The 20,240-nt window shown below is 37.3% G+C and overlaps 1 protein-coding gene across 1 annotated transcript in view; it reads right to left on the bottom strand.

The window, feature by feature from the left end:
- ADAMTS19 (ADAM metallopeptidase with thrombospondin type 1 motif 19) overlaps window positions 1–20,240 on the bottom strand; it is a 222,596-nt gene that overhangs the window by 9,488 nt on the left and 192,868 nt on the right. Inside the window, exons 20-21 of the mRNA XM_031448946.2 lie at window positions 16,806–17,010; window positions 14,202–14,354 (exon numbers count right to left, since the gene is read on the bottom strand). Of these exons, the coding sequence (XP_031304806.2) occupies window positions 14,202–14,354; window positions 16,806–17,010 (358 nt within the window). The remainder of the gene's footprint in view (window positions 1–14,201; window positions 14,355–16,805; window positions 17,011–20,240) is intronic.

The following is a 20,240-nucleotide window of genomic DNA, read 5'->3' as shown; positions in this document are numbered from 1 at the left end:
GTGGGCAGAGTTTGCTAGTACCAGTAAAGGCAGGGTAAGATGCCAGAATGATCTGGCAAATTTGTGGACTGGCCTAAACGTGAAAAATGAAGGAAACAGAAAAAATGCGGGGAAAAAAAGCACACTCAAAAAATTCTTAACACATTCTCAGCTGAGGCACTGTCATAGAAGCAAAGGGATGAAATAAAATCTGAATGGCTGTGAAGTCCAACTCATGGACAAACCAAGGCGTGGAATCCTTTCTTCCATCACGAAAGATGGATGAGAGGTGAGGTACTGCCCCAAAAGTAAATTGCAGCAAGAAACTGACCATGGAAATTTCACCCTGACAGTATATTTATGGCATTAATAGACAGTGTTGCTAAGATCTTGGTTTAATACTTAGAAATATGTGTAAACACCTTATACTAGGTGTTCAAGGAAAGGTCGTTTATCTGGAGACATTTTATGGATGTTATAATTTCAGTATGTTCAAGGGCAGAGAGTGTGTCCTGTTAAAGAACTGTGGCCTGATGAAAATTTAAGTTTTCATGTCTAATCTCATGAGGATAATTAGGTCTTGAGCCATTCAACAGTATAAATAAGGTTTTGATGGATCAAATAAACATATAAGGAATATGTGTACTCTGTTACTAAATTTTCATTATTTTATATAGAAATATTCATTTCATGATAGATTCAAATGTTTATCAAGAATATGAATCTTTAAAAAATAATCTACATATATTGTTCCTCAAAATTTCTATGCATATCACTATGCTTAGAGGCATAAATCCACTAAATACTAGTGAATGACAGCAAACATCCTCTGTAATATACTCACACGAGTGTAACATGTTCAAGTCGAAGAAAAAAAAGGCTACAAAGTCACCAATAAAAAGCTATCTTAAATTTATAAGGTGTCAAAATGGAGAATGAGAATAGTGACAATGATTTTAGGAGGTTTTCACAGCTTGTCCATAGTACCAGTTGAATCTACTTTTATAAAGTGCAAAATTATCTTTCTGTCACCGAAAATTCCTCAATCAGATAGGAATTTCCATAAGGACTCATGATATAATCTACCTGATACCATGTCTCTGTTAAATTCACCAAAGAACATTTCTGTCTTTTTATCTAAGAAATAACCCACGTAGTTTTGGACAGCTTAATTTCACTTAAGGGTCCTTTATAAGCGGGATGTTCATAAATATCTCTTAACTACTCCCCTACTTAGAGAGGAGACCCTCATTCTTTCCACTCATCTCTGATTCTTGTGCTCCATGGGTTCTGAGACCAAGCAGATATAATGCTGCATACGTGATTTTGAACACGGAGCTACAAAAGACTTCCACAGCTGGTCTTGGGTACTGGGATCCTATGGTAAAATGCCAGACTTCAAAATTACTGGTTAAATATTAGTTTCCACCTTTCCTTTCAAGACTTCAGAACAGTCATGTTGACACTGTTTCGGTGCTAGTTATTTGTTACTCTGAATATTTTGATGACCCAGATTTGGGAATCAACTGGGAAACTATGGTATAACTAACTTTGTACGCTTACGTTAAATAACCAACTAGTTTGCCAGTGAGTTTATGGAACTATCAATCTGAGCATGTTAAACTGTAAAGTTAAATTGTAAAACTCTTCAAGCTGTAAGTCCTATAAAATGTCCTCTTAAACATTATACCAAAGAGGCAGAAAACTGGATAGTAAAAATACTACTGAACAGTATTTTATTTGGAGTTTTGCTGGATAACAAACATTAACTAAACACTAGTCTGCTTTTGAATGCCTTGGAAAAAACCAAATTTCAGTGTATTTAGGGGTTAAAAATAATAATTCTCACACTTGGCCAGCACAGAGATTACCCGAGATTCCTTCCTTCTAGGCTGTGCCAAAGATATATATTTTGGAGAGAATGTGTATTCTCCAGGCCAACAGCTAAGGAAGGCTCTGTAATGCTGCACTCCTTTCCAGCTGGCCTCTGTAAGAAATAGGAATTCCTAAATTAAGAGAAAATTGTCACTGGCAAACAGAGTTCAATTTTTTTTTAAACCAATATAATAGACAATCTTCTAGGACCTGATAATAATTTGTAATGATAAGTGCCCATCCTTAACAAGTCTAAAAGCACTGACTTGGATAATTTGTCCTTGGGAATAAATGGATTATTCCAAAGTGGTTTAACAAGAGTGAAGTAGCATTCACAGTGGAGAGTGGACCTCATAAGGAAACGAAATGATGACTTCTACTGGAAATTATTAGCACAGCATTCCTATTCATTTATGTATATGTTTGGCAGTTCCACCTTTCAACTTTTTAATAAAGTGAGTGTGAAACAAGCATACTAAGGAACAAAAGTTAGGTTTGTTTTTTAAGATTTGCTATTTATTTTGGTCAGTGTTTCAATGTCTTTTTAAAGCAGTTCATCTGCTTTATTTAACGCATGGGTATTTGGAGTCGAATCTACTCCTAGAGGTCAGACATTTGAGGATTTTTTGCATCTACGTTTAATTAATTGACCTTCTGACTCTACAGTTCAAACTATTTTTGTCTCTTTAATGAAAATGCTTGCAAAGAGTTCCTGTAAATCAGGGAGATGTGTGTGGCAAAAATCAAGCAGATTGCTTATGAATGATTAGCAGAGAGTTGACTATGTTATGAAAGGTCATAATAATCTGTCAAATCATCTTTTATATCAAAGAACACATTGATCACCACCATGATGGAAGAAAAAAAAGATGTTTTGCATTAAGAAGCAATTAATAAACACAAAGTTCTGGGCACATTTGCAATTCTGTCAGTGCTGAGCCTATGAATCATAGGATGTTGCAGAGGTGAAAAAAGATGATCAGGACATTTCTATTTGATCACTATCATCTCTGTGAAAAATCTTCCCACCAGAGAGAACTGGCTGGAAAGACAGCAATTGAATTTCCTTTTCAAATAAAATACTTTTCAGGTCTAGTCCAACAATTCTACATCAGAAATGAATCAGATCCTTCTGTGGCCATGTTAGAGAAGTGTGTGTTTTTTGTTTTGTTTTAATTAATAAAGCCTTGATTTAAAATAGCACAGAGAGCATTACATAGCTATCTTTAACTTATTCCAACCTGAAATAAGCCAAGTATTTGCCAGTTCACAGAGAAAATTCTTAAGTGTGCTTTGCTTCCATCCAGTGCTTTCCGTCTAGGGTAGATAACTGCCACCTAACCTGATGGCAGGGACTCCAGCCAAATGAATTCACGACAATGCAAAAGAAGTCTACCAGCTTCTTTGAAGCTCAACCTTAAGCACCTTTTTGGCTTAAATAGCATGTTATTCAAATAAGGGTGGATTTACTTTTTTTTTAAATCACATTTTTAGGTAGTCTGAGATACCATCCAGGAAAAGGTCAAGGGAGCCATAGGTTTACAGAAAACTGTATTGGTTTACCTTAACTTTACTGGAGAAAAATAAGCTAGTTACTAATTCTTTCATAGTTAAATATATGAAGCATCACAGCTGTTATAGAATTAGAGTCAGAAAAATAAAATGGATGAGAAGGAAAGAAACACAATGCTTAGAGATGTATCGTACATTTTTTGCTTGCTTAATTAAAAAGTTTAAGCAGTCATTTATTCAATAACCATCACTGCATGTAGTGTGATGTTCTGGTCACACAGAGAGATGTGAGAAAGGTAAAAGGGTTCAGACAATCTTAATGAAACAGCAACAATGTAAGGCAATAAATAAATGAGAAAAAATTAATGTAGTCAATAACTTCAAACAAACTCTGTCATTTATTGGGGAAGTTAGACACTTGGATTGGTCCTTAAAAGACTTGGATAGTTGGAAAAAACAAAATCCAGGCAAAGAGAAGCGTCTAAACAAAGATGTGGAGATGGTAGAAGTACAAACTACTTGGTCCTGAGTTTATCAGAGATAGTGAAATAATGAGAATAACAATACAATTCTCAAGAGGTAGGTTAGGACCAGAATATAGAAAGCTTTGAATGCCAGAGTGAGTATCTGGTAGTTGACAGTATAGCCAACGATGGTTCTTGGGAAGGGTTTGGACTACAGGAAAGTGTGGTCAGGTCATCCCTGTAAATGGCTGGATCTATAAGAGGAGAGTGTGGGGATAAGAACCCACGTTAGAAACCCTTACCCTAGTCCTGCCGAAAGCATATGAAGGACTGCGGTGTGGCGCTGGGGGAAAGGGGCAATGGAGGCAAAACTCTACTTGTGTATAGAAGTGCCAAGGGCAGCTTCTAGCTGGGTATCGGGGAAGATGGTATGGACACCTTTCAAGAAAAAGGAAATAAGGAGTCGGAGATGGCTTGAGGAAATAAAATGAAGAACTCTATTTTAAATATACAAGATTTGAGGAAATACTGGAAAGCTAACGCCACAGTCCTACAGCAGCTGATGTTCGAGCCGAGGAGAACCAGGCTCCCTCTCAACTCCCTGTCTCCATTTCATTGAACATTCTTTTCCTTTTTTTTTAAATTGAAGTACAATTGATTTACAATGTTGTGCTAGTTCCTGGTGTAGAGCATAGTGATTCAGTTGTATGTGTATGTTTATATATATATATATTCTTTTTCATATTTTTTGTTATAGGTTACTACAAGATCTTGAATATCATTCCCTGTGCTAGTCCCTGTGTAGGACTTCGTTGTTTACCTGTTTTATATATAGTAGTTTGTATCTGCTAATCCCAAGCTCCTAATTTATTCTTCCTCCTGTCACTTTTGTAACCATACGTTTGTTTTCTGTCTGTAAGTCTGTTTCTGTTTTATAAAGAAGTTCACTTGTGTCAATTTTTTAGATTCCACATATTAGTGCTATCATATGATATTTGTATTTCTCTGTCTCACTTCAGTTAGTATGATAATCTCTAGGTCCATCCATGTTGCTGCAAATGGCATTATTTCTTAAATGTACTTGCTTCTTACAGCTTTTTCTCCTCTTTCTCTAAATACCCTTTTGCAGTCTCTTTTGCTAGCAGTTGCTTTTTTCTCACAAGCCTTTAAAGGTGGGAGTTTCTCAGGCTGCATCTTTTCTTCTCCATTGACACTCCCTCCTCAGGCACACGTATACTTTAAATTTAAAACACTATCTAAATGTTCATGATTCCAAAGTATTTCCATCCCATTACTCTCTTCTGATCTACCTACTAGATACCAGTATTTCAGTCTTTTAGGGGCACATGAAACACAGTCCAAAACAGAGCCATCATCTTTCCCCTCCAACTTGATTCTTCTCCAGGGTTTCCTATCTTGTATCACAGAACCATTGTCTCTACAGGTTGTTCAGACCAGAAAGCTTGCCTGGGATTCCTTCTCACTGTAACATCTCCCTCGTTCTTGCCTCCCCCACAGATACGCAACTCTCCTTCTGCTCATTTTAACCTCATGAGTTTCTCAAAGCCAACCATTTTCCTCATCCTCTCCTGACCCTCCAGTACAACTAGTCAGCAGTTATTTAGTTGCTATGTATCTGACAACTATGCTAATAACCTTTTACAAAGTATGTCATTTTGGATTCAGTAACTTATCCAAAGAGAAAATTCAGAATTCAAACCCAGAGCTGTCTGACTCCGTCCACCGAGTTATCTCAGCAATTACCTAACTTACCAAATCCTCTCCCCTCCCTAGAAATTCTATGATGTTCTCTTAGCATCTCTCTGTATCCACTTTTGATACCGCAGCAAGAAAAGTGTAGGTATTTAAAAAGTAAAAGTTTTCTTTTAATTTCAGACAGAAACTGTTAACCAATTCATAAACTTAAAAGTGATACATGGATATGGTAGAATTATAAGCACAGAAAGCCCTTTCCTTCAATGTAATTCAAATAAACTGGGTTTTGCATATCTGTGCAGAAAATTTAATAAGTATAAAGAGAATATATATAAATAACTTAAGGGCACACTATGTAACTCTTCTGTATAATATTTACACACTTAATATCGTTTTGGAAAAATTTTCTTATCCACGTGTATACAAATATATGTTAAAAATTACAGTACTCCACTGTTTAAATATAGTATTATGATTTATGTAACTAGTTAAAGGATATATGGGTTGTTTCCAAATTTTTGTTGTTCCAAACAAGGCTGCGATGAGCATCTTCATAAATATGGTTAGCAAATTATGTGAGAATGTCTCTAAGGAAAGCCTATGGCAATGGAGCTGGTGAGTCCAGGAATGCGTGCATTTCAAAATGAAGTAACATTTTTTTCACTTATCGAAATGATAGAAAACAGTTTGATAACAGCCAGTCTTAGAAGTAAAATGGGGAAACCTGTGGAAGCAATTAGGCAGAACTGAGTAGACTCTGCTTCCCCTACACGGTAGCCCCAGGGTGTCCCTCAACCCACTTCTCTCATGTTGCCTCTTTGAGCCCCAAAGTTGTGTGCGTGTGTGTATTTCTAAACAATTTTGTTAATTTTATTTCTTATACTAAACGGACTCATACATATTCTGTATATAGTAAATAAAGTTATAGGTGTATATTCTTCCAATCCATTCAGCTCTTTGTGTTTGTATCTTAGGGTAGATCTTTCATTGTAAGCAGCTCAAAATATTTTTCCTTGGGCTATGCTCATCACTGGTACTGGATTACTATTTTCATTTGCACAGTTAGAGTATTCTGATATTCAGAGAGGCTTACAGTTGCTTTGGCCCATTTCACAGATGTGGGGGTTGAGGTTAGGGGGTGTCAGGATCTGCTCTTCTGCATACGAGACTGTGGCAGGGTGTGCACTGTGGCTGTGCGGATGCTGAAGTGCCAGCCCAGTCTAACTTGAAGCAGAACCAGGGACCTGTTTGTTAAGACAGTTTTCCCTTTCACTACATTTTACATCCAGGAACACCATATGAAGCCTTTGTAAGTAGCTGATCGTTTACTGTATACATGGTTGTTCTGATGATCTGATTATGTCTATTTCTGGATATCCTCTGGTATTTGATGAACAATCACTACATCTAAGTAAAAAAAAAACAAAAAAACAAAAAAACAAAAAAAAAAAACCACTTCATGCCAAGACTACTGATTTTAGTTTTCTAACAGGCATCAAATTTCACTGTATTTTTATGTGAAACTCCCCTCACCTATTGAAGCTCAAGGTCCCCAAAGTGAGCTCTGGCACGTGCCATGCTCCATCCCCTACAAAAAACATAAAGAGTAATTTTTAACTCAGTGACATTTATTTACTGAATTACTTTCAGGTATGGTTTAGAAGGGGAAGTTACAGGTGTCCCGGCATGCAGCATGAAAGCAATGACAGTATTTTATGAGTGTAGTGATTTTTCAAGGATCTATTAAGAAGACTAATTTTAAGTCCCATGGATTAAAAATATATATTTCTCTCACATTTTCTAATACAAAGGATGTTAAACACATGTTCTTATATCTGTATTTATAATGTAATTATACATATACATGCACATACAATAGACACATTATACACACACACACACACATACATGTACAGAGAGACACTACTTCAATCTCTCTACATTACACATTTTCTTTAGATAGAAGACATACACGGAGAATATGTGTGCCTCATTCTTTTAAAGCTAATATATTTCTGCTATATTCAATCATACCAGCCAGAAGCATTTGACTACTTTGAGGAATCCAAATATTCTGGAAATTCAATTTTTTTAATCTGTCTGGGGCAATAGATAAGACTCTCACAAGATCTTAAACGTAAAAATGATAGCAAAGCAAAAAATGTCCCATTCTCTGGCAGTGCAAAGAGACAGAGACAAAACAGTTTGACAGCCAACAGTTTGGGGATTTTGTGCATGGTTTAGAGGATAGCTATCTTTTTCAGATAGAATGGTGAGTAGCAACTTGGATAAATGCTTGGTGGGTGTATCTTAACAACATGATAGAAAGTCTTCCTTGAGAAAAAGCATCTTATTTATCACTAATTACTTTAGTATGAACAGCTTGCTCAAACACAAGCACATTTTTAAAGTAAATTTTCCTATAATACAAAACATCTCTTTAGGATATCTTGGGATAGGTTTTCTCAGCGTCCATATGCTTAAAACCAAGCCTACAATCTTTTATTTCTTTGATTCATTGAGCCAACAATGACAGAATTCAGTATGACAGATTCACATTTGTTTATGGGGTAGCTGCTCAAAATTTCCTGTCTTGTGAGATTACTTACAATTATAAAAATGATAAGCAGCTTTCTCTTCCAAATATCAATACACTTATAGATTTAATTAGAAAATAATTCTGAATAGAAATTTAAGAATCTCAAGAATTGTTTTCTGGATTACAGACTATTTCAGTTTGGTTTCAATCTACAAAATTTCTCTAGTTAGAAAAAATATTTACAAAACTAGTCTTTGAAATTTCAATAATCTAATCTAAGTTTTCCTAAAGTGCATCACACTAAACAAGAAACTAGCTACATGATCTGTAAAAGTGGTCTTTGGTTAAAGGAAAAAAGAAACGAGACATATTATCATCTCTCTTTGAAACATGCCAAGTACAGAAGAAGGATCTGAAAAGTCCGACAGCAAAGGGTACTTGCTTATCTTTAACTACAGTATTTCTTATACATGGAGACCACATCTCAAGGACTGAGTTTTCCAAGGAACACAACTTTGGGAATGCAAGTCTCAAGAATGCATACATTAACATGAATGTGGTCTTATAAAAATGATGACATTCAGGCTTTCAGTAAATACTAATTTTACTAATTGATCTACTTAACAATATATTTTCTCCATCATAGCAGTTCTCATTTTATTAACTCCTTTTATTCTCTAGTTTCAGAATATACTTAACATTTTCTGTTTTTACGTTCCAGTAGAACATTTCATTTGGTTATTTGCTGTTACTGCTAATTATTTCTTTAAATTTCAGTGGGAAAAGAGTGATTGAAACTTCCCTCTACAACCTGTACAACTCACTTAATTTAGTTGCTTCAAAACCAGCGATCTATACATATCCTCATTCAGAATCCGGAACAGCCTGCAAGTTGATTTTAATGGGGGGAGGTTTATGCAGCACTGGGTCAGTCCAGACATGTAGGAATCCATTTTAAGGTCCTAGCCTGGCCACTGGGTAATAAGAAATCCCTCCTTTGATATTCTGATCTGGATCTTTTTGTCCCTTTTGATTTAAGGTAGAAACACGAGGCTGCAGAGATGCATTATTAAAAATGGGATATTTTCTAGTCATTTATTTTAGGATATTCTTGATTGCTTTGATCAAGTTTTATTTGTTTCCTTCAATGATTTCTGAGTTTTCCTTCAGTGGAAAGAAATGTCTTCTGTGATTATTCATAATTTCCTACCAATAGTGATAAGTCACAATTACCACTCTCAGTGTTAATTTTAGGGAGTGACAAGCTTCCGTGCAGAAAACAGAAGGCAGACATCAGGTCAAGGACACTGAGATTTGGGAACAGCTTATTACAGCCTATTTACTTATCTAGAACTTCAAATTCACAACCTCTGTCTCTCTAGAAATCCACTATAACACAGAGTAAGAAATAAAAGAAGGTTTGTTTTTTTTTTCAGGGATACGTGAACTAGTGCAAACCAAGTCACTTATACTGACTGCTCACCAATCTGGATGAAGGCAAAGCTCAAAATGACAGGATCATAAATCTCCTATTTGTCTTTCTACCCTTAAGTATGTCAGTAAAGAACCTTTCATGACATTGCTGATTCTTTGATCTCGCACATGACTGTTATGAATCGTTTTAATTTAATAATTATGCAATATGAGAACCCTTTAAGGTTATAAATCTTGATTATACAAACACACTTAGAGAACTGGCATAATTTACATGATTAATTTAAAATTCGTTCTGAGTTTCTTTAAAAAAATAAGATTGCTAACTACTGAGGAAAAGGCACACTTATTTTCCCACAGTTATTACAGTGTCTACATCAAGTGGATTTTAATAGCATCCAAAGTATGTGTATTAAGAAAATCATTTTTACTAGAAATAATCCAGATATCCACAGGTCTTTCATAGTTACAAAAAGAAATTACTAAGCAAGCAATATGATTTATTTTGAGTTTTAGCCACAATACTGTTTTCAGGAAAAATGCAAAAAATTACTGAAAAATGCCATTTTGAGATCTGTAACTATCTGGAACTAGAAAATCTTCACTAGGATATGATCTCAAAATACGTAGAATTCCTATTAACTTAAATGCAATTTTTATAGTTAGAAAGCATGTCTAATATCATCCCCGTAATTCATTAGAAAAAATTACCTTAATTTTTAGATTCCTCTTCTATTCAAATAAATATACTAAATACAATTGTTGCATTTGCAAGATAAGTTAAAAATGACTCACTATACTGCAAGCCTTATATTTACCACTTTTAAACAAAGTTATACCATGTAACCCGTATAATTAAATTATCCAGAACAATTTCTTGTGCTTCCAGCAGTTTTTGGAATTACATAATCACAAAAGACTCATAATCTCTCATCCAAAAACCTACTAATCATGTCATAAGTGGATATGGGGCCAAAGCTATTTATTTCCTAGAATATTAAAGGACTAAATTAGGTTCAAATTGTACAGTATGAACTGAATCTAAGAATAAACCAAGAATAATCATGTGCGATTCCAAGGTGCTTGGTTTGCCATTAAAATTCATTTGAATATGTATAAACCACTTGATATTGCACAGAAAAGTTAACTGTATAAAAGCTTCATGAAGGACCAAATTGTGTCATAGGTAGATAAAACAATACTATTTTATTTGCTTCTCTCTGATCTCCAATAATAAAAACTAGAAGTTACAGAAGTTCAAATAAAGGCAGAAAGGTCAAATTCAGCCAGAAAATACATTATTTCATTAAACATAAGAGACTACGTTATTTTTTCAAGTCAGTGTTCTATACTTAGAACAGCTTTAAATGGGTAAATACAGCTTTATCTTGCCAGGAAACACACAGGTCACTTTTTTCTCTCCCGAGAGAGACCCTAAGGCTGTATCTATGTCAGAATGTGGCATATGATTATTTCAATGGTTAACCCAAGCCAGAAAAAAGCAACCACATTGTTTTTGTCCTATTTTCACCAACTTTCGAGTCTCAATGAAATAAACACTAGCATTGTTTAGTAAAGGCTATATTACATCTACTTAGAAGTCAGATGTAACAATTACATGACAGGAGATTTTTCTCTTTGAGTTTACCTGGATCTATAATTTTCCCTCTCAAGCTGAGAGCAATTTCCCCAATGTTTACATGAAACGACCAGAATGTAAATACTAGAAGTCACACAGGCTGACACAAATGCAACAAACACAGCTTGAGGCATAAGCCATGTTCTCAGTAAGTCTCCATTTAGCCAGTATTCCTTTGGCTCAAGAGCAGTCAACTGCTTTTAGACAGTGGGAACATCTGTGAACATATGTACATACAAACTGATTCTCTAGTGACTCACTCGTATTATTGGGGGAGGAGCAGGGTTTCAGAGCTAGGCTGTATGGACATTCCACTGAATATTCCTGATTCAAGCCAACCCAGGACTTAATTTTAAGTCCATTTTGGTTTATCAAGAGTTTAAAAATCTTAGTACAATTTGAATGAAACTGACAGATTAATTGACTTTAGAGGAGCACAGACATCGACCCACAATTGCGCACATCTTGTTGCTATTCCCAGTCCAGGAACACAGCTGATAAGCATAAGAGATCTATGCGTTTCATCTGTCCATGAAGACTTCAATCACTGAAACTTAATAATCATAGCACTGTTCCTTTTCTCTGTAATTATTTTGGATGGTCCTCATTTTAACACGAGAGTGATACATAAGGAGTAAAACAGGAGGGGAGAAATCAACGAACTTCACATGGAGCCACTGGCTTTAATTGGTGCATGCTGTTTGAATCTGCTATGCTGAGACCTCAGCCATAAACGAAGAAGGAGAAAGCAGCTTTAAGGAAAAGAGGAGACAGTCACATAAAGAGAAAAAATGCGACACAACTGGATCTTTCTACACAAGCAAACAAATAAACATGTCAACAAACAAAGGTTAAAAGTCATGCAGTAAAGATGAATATTTATTAGCGGTATCCATTACTTTCCTTATTCACAAAGACTGTCCTAGCTAGGTAGCGATGTAGTAACATCAAAACCAATTTAAAGTAATTTAGTAAAAGCATATTTAAAAATTACATATGTGTAACTGGTAAAATGGAAAAAAAAATTTTCAGGCTTAGCATGGAAAACTAAAATCAACGTCTTCGATGATCTCCCCAGTTAATTTTGATTTTGTTTAAGATTTGGCCAAAGGTCAAGTAATAGGCACATTTATCAATCAATAGTAATAGTACTTGTCATGCAAATAGGATTAGCTAGCCGTATTTCCACATGCAGCAATGTAGGAGTTCAGAGTTCTGTGTCACAAATTACAATAAAACCTGGATCTCCTGTTTTTTTAATCACAATTTTTGCTTTTTGTAGTTAACTGGGGGTTAACAGCATTTATCACTTAGAGTATTTCTATTAATTAATAAAGTTGGAAAAGCTCATCTATTTTAATAGTTTTAAAACTTTTTCTTAGAGCAGAACTATTTCGTTTAAGGAAAACATCTAGAATTTCACTAGCCAAAGTAAACAAATGCAGAGTTTCTACAACTGAAAGGGAGTAACAGGTGATCGTCCCCAACCCCCCTCCAAGGAGTACTTTCATCTCCTTAATCGAGTTTATACCTTTAGCGCTGAATGAAGTCAACATAAAGTTAATATAAATACAGCTTGAAAATAATGGTGTTGCTTGTTTTCCTTACTTCATTCCTATGGAAACCAAGACAAAGAGGTATGCAATGGCTCAATCGCTTTGCTCATCTGCTCAATGATGTCTCCTCACATTTCTTGACTTCCAAGCCCATCTTCCCTGTCACCGTCCTCTATTTCTCTCTCTCAGAATTAGGAAAACCTAAACCCTGCACATGAAAGAATTTATTCGGGGTTAACTGGGAACTCTCCTTGAAGCGTGAGGCTTCCTTATACGGTTCACCAGCTAAAAGCTGCGTGGACGGGACTCGGTGTTTTCCTAATTCTGTGGTCAGGGATCGATCGACACTGTTTACCAAAGAAAGGGTCCTTGAGCATCCCAACGTAAAGTTTAAGTGTTGTTAAGCTGTGGAAAGAGGATAGTTCACGGAGAACTCAGATGGAATGTTAATATGCAAACTTTTGTTACAGAGGAAAGGTATGAATAATCATAAGAAAATAGATTTTAAATGTTGTGGATTTCTTTTTGGGCAACACTGAGGAGGCTGGCTAACTACCGTACATTACACAATGAAAAGATTTCTTCTAAAATGTCCTTCAGGGTTTTTTATGAATAGCCACCACTCTTCCCTCCATGCCCTGCCAGGAACCACATTTTTTTTTTTTTTCATTTATAAAACGATGGGGAAGGAGAGTGGATTTACTATGTTTCTTCTAAGCCCTAGAACTCTTGATTCTATGATAACAGGTATATAGTATCACAACTGACTGCGGCGAGGTACAGGGGATCATTTGATTAATACTTACATTTCTGAGAACTAGTATTTGACAGCTGTTTTCACCTAGATGTGATGAGAATTTTATCTTAAAATACGGGACTTTATTAACACTTTGTAGACAGACTATGTGAGCTATTTTCTACAACCCATATATGAAGCTCTACTTCATTCATAAACTGTAAGTATTACTATTATCATGATTAAACTTGCTGCTCACCTGCCAAATGAATCGTGTCCACTTGATTTGACTACAGGACTTCTAGAATCCTGTTCCTTTCCATTTCTTCTACATACACCCCCAAATAATGGTGGGGAAAAGAATGCCTTTTACATATTAAGATGGAAATTTCTCTTGTTTGGTTCTGATGTTACATACCTTCCTTAATTATACTTTGACCGTACTTATCTGGTAGTATCAACAAACACTAGCAACAAAACAACAATAATAGATAGCATTTTTGAGACCTTCCTCTGTGTCAAAAATGATGTTAAGTACTTTATACATTTTATCTTACTTATCGCTTAAGACATTTTTATAGAGATTACGATCATGGACAGACAGGCAAGACTTGAACCTGGGTATGCAGTACTCCACCTCCCATGATCTTTACCTCTGTCCCTCCTGAACTGCATCCTGGGCGGCTGCAGTACCAGTGCAATGCTGACATTCTTGAAACTTAATACTGAGAACATACAGAATGATTCTCACCTTAGACCAGTCACCCATCCGCCACACGTAGCATTTGGAGTAATCCTCACAGTCCTCAGCCTCCCTGGGTCTGGTGGAGAGGACGCATTTCTTTCTAGGGTTAGTACACCTCACAGTCCGATGACGTACGCCTTTGCCGCACTTCACTGAACACTGGAAGATAACATCAGATGGTGAGGATACAGTTGGTGATCAGGAGATAGAGACTGATGATCAAGTGATGTTAGGAATTGGTTCTAATCACCTCTTATAAGCCTATCACCCACCTAACAGTCAGAATGAAGGGTAAGGATGAGGATGAGGAGGACACCAGGCTATGGCCCTGCATCAGAGGTCAGATGGAGCTTAGAGCACGGTGCTAGAGGCGAATGGGTTTCAGGAACAAGGACCAATACTACAGAGAGTCATGTAACACGGGGACTGTTTATGAAAGACAAGTAATAAACAACAATCGAAATGTAAACTACTAAATCTGATGGACATCACCTTTTTACATATAAGGGAATTCATTTTATTTTTGCTCAGATTTAGTTTGTTTTAGCCTTAAGAAATGTTTATGAAAAAATGACAATGTCTAAGAGGTCATTTCTCACAGGCTTTCCTTAAAGCTAAAACAGGGAAGACTTAGCAACAGCAAAACAAATAGTTTCTTTACATAATTATATACCCCTAGAAATCATCATCCTAAGTGGCTGTATGAACTGAAAATACAACTCAGTTCAAAACAGTTTAGTGCATCTCATGAATAACTGATGCCTGACTGACGATGGTGATGTAACAGGTATGAAGCATCTAAGATGCAACTGACCCTCTCATTTACACTTAAATGCTCCCCACTAAGGAATATGTATAAAGCTTCCCAGTTTTACAGAGGCAAGCGTCTATAAGCATCTGGACGCAGGCACCAAAACAGCACTGGACAGAGAGGGGAGAGGCAGGGAGGGGTCAGAGACGGTGAAGCTTGAAAATCTAATTCATACGTGTATCTGAAAAAGGTCCAAAGAAAGAATTGCAGGTATGCATTTAGCAATGACGTAGTGTAGGAATAACCATGCAGATTTCAGCAATTGTCTTCCTGAAAACTTAAGCATAGAACTCATGAGATTTTAAATATAAAAAATTTTGCACAAATGAGCAACCGTCTCAGAATTTATAGTTCACACTTAAACACAGTGAGCTTCAAAGTGGACTACATGTGTGATTTGGCATTTCAGCATTCACATTTTTCTTTTTTGCAACTGAAACTAACCCTGATCCATAGAGTCAGTTTTTAAATTAAATCAAAACAGGAGAGAGTTTTTAATTGGTACACTGCATAGAGACATATTTCTCCCAGCTGGTGCCAAAAATCTGATTGGTAGAATATTTCTGCTCTATGTCCTCCTGAAGAGTTTATGAAAGTGTTCTGGTTAACTCTTCAGTTTGGTTAACTGAAAGTTTATGGTTAGGCTGAAGATAGGGTATTTTTGTGTCTCTGATGTTCACATGACTCTTGTTTCCACATAGAACTCATCCATTCTGATGTAAAATTGAACAGTTCATTCTCAAAAGTATACATAAATGAAGAAGAATCTATTCAACAGCAACGTGTAGCTCTGAAGAGTCAGACAAGAGAAAGTTACATTGTTTGTTAGTGTGTCTTTCAGGAGTTGGGTTAACTGAAGAATATTCCTAAGCCTCATTATTGAAGCTACTTTATCCTCAATTTTCAAAAGAATAGCTTCCTACGGCAACCTAGCATTTTCTATTTGTCACTTCTGACATCCTAGCTAATATTCTGAAGTTGAGCATGTGTATGCTTTTGCTCCTGGTGTGTGTGGGCCTGTGTCTTTGCACATGTGTATGAGACTACAATGTCGAGGTGGTGGTGTGTGCCTGTGTGTGTACCCACGTGCTCACCTAAAACGCTTCAGAGCAGCTAGTCAATACAAGACTGGTGCTAATTATTAGGTGAAGACACGTAGCATGATAAGAGAAAATAAGCATGAGTCTGGCATGGAACACACCTGCACGGTACACGCTACAAGCTGGTGCGTGTATGGTGCAGTGAGTTGGGCAGTGTTGGGTTCAAATCCCAGCTCCAACACTTAAACAGGCTTCTGGCTAAACCATTTAATTTCCCTGAGCCGCAGTATGAAATGGTGAAACTGTTAACTTTTTTGCATTAGTAATTAAATATAAACAAGGTACTAAATGTGAATTAAAAACAGAACCCCTGCTCACTGGAAATGACTGTTAAGGGTTAATGCCTTCTCTTCTCCTTTCTCTTCTAAACGTTCAGGGATATACAATGAGTCAGGTGTGTACTTTCTTATGTGGCCACTCAAGGGTATACTCATGGCACACAAATAAAAAGCTGGATTCTAAAATGAACACAAAATATGCTCTTGATTATGTTACAATATTTAAAGAGTAAATGTCTGTTTTTTTCCTACTTTCAAAATTATTTATAACGGATGTATTCCTTTTATTACCAGGAAAATCAATAAATGGTATTAAAAGTTCCATGCAGAGATACTCTGAATGGGATACAACACGACCTTACACAGGCTGAGAGTCAGGAAAGCAGGAGGAAGCGGAGAAGCCGTGGGGCGGGGCGCGCACCTCGGACCACACGCCTGCCTCCCACACGGTCATGCAGTCCTGGCCCTCGCAGCGCTGGGCGGAGGCCGGCTTGGGCCCAGCGCAGTCCCTCTCCCGGGCTCTGATCAGGGTTCCGTTGCTCAGCTGCTGGGTACAGGCCACCTGTCTGCTCTGCATCCCTTTTCCACAAGTTCGTGAACACGGGGTCCATTCTGTCATCATCCATCTAAGAGCAAAGCAAGAGTCACGGAAAGAAGTTGGAAGATGCTGCTTACTGGGTATTCAACATGATGCCTGGAGGCAGCAGAGTGTTACGCAGTAAGTTTATACCTTTTTTTTTAACCAGCATTTGAGTTTCTCTGAGACACCTATGCCTTCTATTGCTTTGAATTCCCCGCATGTCTCATCTCAGGGCCCTGCTCTTATTACAATCTCAGAGGATATACAGGATTCCGTCCCCGTCACGCTGCTAGCTCTGCCCGTTCCTGTGCATCAGGCTGCCACACTGAGGGACCTAACAAGGATGAAACTGCTGACATGTGTGAACTGTTCCTATTCTTTGTGTCTGAAATCTTCAAATAACCCCCACGGGTTAGGTACTACAACTATCATGGCCATTTACTGAAAGGGGAACGGAGGCCAGGAGAGTAGTAACTGACCAAAGGTCACAAGGTTGTAGAGTCAGACACCGAAATGAGGCTGCAGACGACCTCACACGAGACACGTGCCGGTATCAGCAAGCTGAAAGGAGACTGCGTGGAGAAGGCCCACTTACCTGGGGAAAGTAATCCCTAATGCCTGATGCCCGTCACCTGTCACCAGATTTGTGTCTGGGACACACCCTCCAGGTAGCCAGAGACGCTTCATGAGGCTAGCCGCTATCCGGCTGCAATGTGATCAAAGCCATTGAAGCGACAGGCTCAGAGGGCTACACGCCAAGTGACCTCACTTCAGAGGTCCTCAGGACTCCGACATTATCCTTGGATTTCACTGATTCAGCTAATTCATATTTGAGTATTTGAGTACCTAGATGAAGATCCTTTTTCCAAATAATTATTGGGGCAGTGATACAGATATCTGTGTCACTCCCATTTCTAATGAGCTGGAATCTACCCTAAGGATCACTCATTCAAACACCTCCCCAAATTTATTTCAGGAAGGAACCAAGGCCTACGTATGCCAGAAAAACGATTCATGAAATTTGATCTTTGTATGATTCCTGTCAATAAAACCCTCTCTGCCTTTCCCATTTGGACAACCTTACAGGGGGATCTAAATCCCCCACTAAACTATCTGCACCATCCTATTTTCACGCAGTGCAGGGCACTCCAAAGCCCTGAGCATAATTCTGGTTTCCTGACTAGCTGTGTACTTTCTTGAAACAACACTTAACAGCCATTAAGTTTCCCTTTTCTCATTTGTTAAAGTGTTTATAACTATATGGTGTGACATACAATAGGCACTCAGTATGTAGTATATCCTATATATATATAAATATAGTATATTTACACTTGGTTTATTCTTACTCATATTTCTCTGTTTTCATCTTTCACGTGTGTAGGTAATAAACCAAATGCTCAGCTTGTTCCCCAAACACTTTGTATTTTCACCCCATGGCATTTGTTCGTGGAGTCTCAGCTGCCTAGATCATTGACAGCCAGGTCCAAGTCCCTTCCTCCCTGAGGGGCTTCTCCACCCCACCCACGCAGATGGTGTTATCCTCTGCCCTCTGTCACCTGGCCTGCGGCACTCACACAACGCTTGTTAGATTATCCCCTAGGGATGTAGAGGGGCTCCCCGGCTACCTACAGAACTTGAACTTCCTTTCCTTAGCGGTATATAAGCTCTTCAAAGGCAGAGGTCAATGCCTTATTCCTCTTTGTATCCATAACATTTTTTCACCTAATAGCTTGTCCTTAAACATTTCCTCAAATGGAAATTGTCTCTATGTTTTACAGAAATAGCCTCAATGCTTTCAAATTTCCTTAAACCCAAATGTTCCTGGAAGTTTTCTAAAGTTTGAGAATTCATATTCCCACGCAACCTAGTTTTCTCATCTGTATAACAGCTTAATCCTAAACGAGTCTATGCTTCTGTTTCTGAAAAAGAAAAAAAAATCACGATGACATTTGCATTCTGGTATTTGCCTCTAAAAGAGCTCTTATCTACTAGACGGTGGAGGCTGGTGCTTACCTACCATTTTGCTTTGCAGTCCCCTAGTGGCTTTTTCCTAAAGTGAATATTCATCTTACAAATTTAGTTTAGCTTCTGCTTCATCTTTCTGCACAAGGATAGCTATAAGCACAATATAAACCCATCTATACGCCTTTCCCCTCAACTAGGGAACCCACCATGGAACTATAATGTACACTACTGAAAAGAGAAGTATTTGTAATTTCATGACATTTCAAATTTTTTAAATTAAATAAATCTTAGAGATCCTTAGTATAATGACAAAAGTTACTTTTTTATTCCTTGGAAAATTGCTAAAACATAAGAACAAAAAAATAAAATGTAATGAGAGAAAACATCTTGTACTTTAGAATTAATCTAATTTGGAATTATCTCATTTCCTTATCTTTAAGACTCTTCCTTCAAAATATTTACTTGCACATCAGTATACTTTATATTTGGAACATGGACTACATCAGGCCGTTCGGGGACTTATTCGATAACTGTGAATAGTGATGAGCATGTTGCTTCCTAGGGTGGGGGCAAAGAGAAAGCAGGAGAAACGAAAGTTGTGCTGTGCCAGTAAGTCTTGGAACGTGCTCCTGTGATGACCCCTCATAATCGCCCATGTCCTTTCCTTACTTTCCAATATTTTGGTTAACCTCACTGACACTGCTTCTTGGTGATTCAAAATATACTGCCTCCTTTTCCGAGGGAAGGAAGATAATAATCTCTAACAAAAAGACTTCCAGTCTCCAGCTGCAAAAATTTCTCACTCAGAAATGTACCGACCTTTTAAAACTATTCCTTTTCCCGAGTCATCATCAAGGCATAGCCCCCTTGATCACTGAGGTCAGTGAATCAACAATAAATTGCATGTACTATACACGCTGATTCTTCACAGACCAACTTAGGAAGTGACAAATATCGTCTGGTCCTCAGATCCAGCTCATTCAAGGTTCCTGACAGACCAGAAAATGCCACTGCTCTTTTCCTGGAAATGGGAAAGCTACAGGGTATATAAAAGAAATGGTGGTTTTGAAATATTTTAATAAATTATTTAACACAAGATAAATCAGCATTTTAATGTCTATTGAGAGAGATAAAAAAGGGAAAGATAATTTTTAGGAATAGTAATAACCAAAAAATCCAGTTTTTTTTAGCTGACAGTGCAAAAGCTAAAACCCTGCTTCTGTGTCTGTCCAGCACTGAGTGCAAAAGACCCAAGGACCTGACTGGAGGCAACAGTCTTCCCGTAGGTCAGCCTTCCTGTGGATTACTACC

Source organism: Camelus dromedarius, chromosome 3 (genome assembly GCF_036321535.1).
Source record: "Camelus dromedarius isolate mCamDro1 chromosome 3, mCamDro1.pat, whole genome shotgun sequence".
NCBI classification, from domain to species: Eukaryota; Metazoa; Chordata; class Mammalia; order Artiodactyla; family Camelidae; genus Camelus; species Camelus dromedarius.
This window is presented reverse-complemented; position numbering and strand designations above follow the sequence as displayed.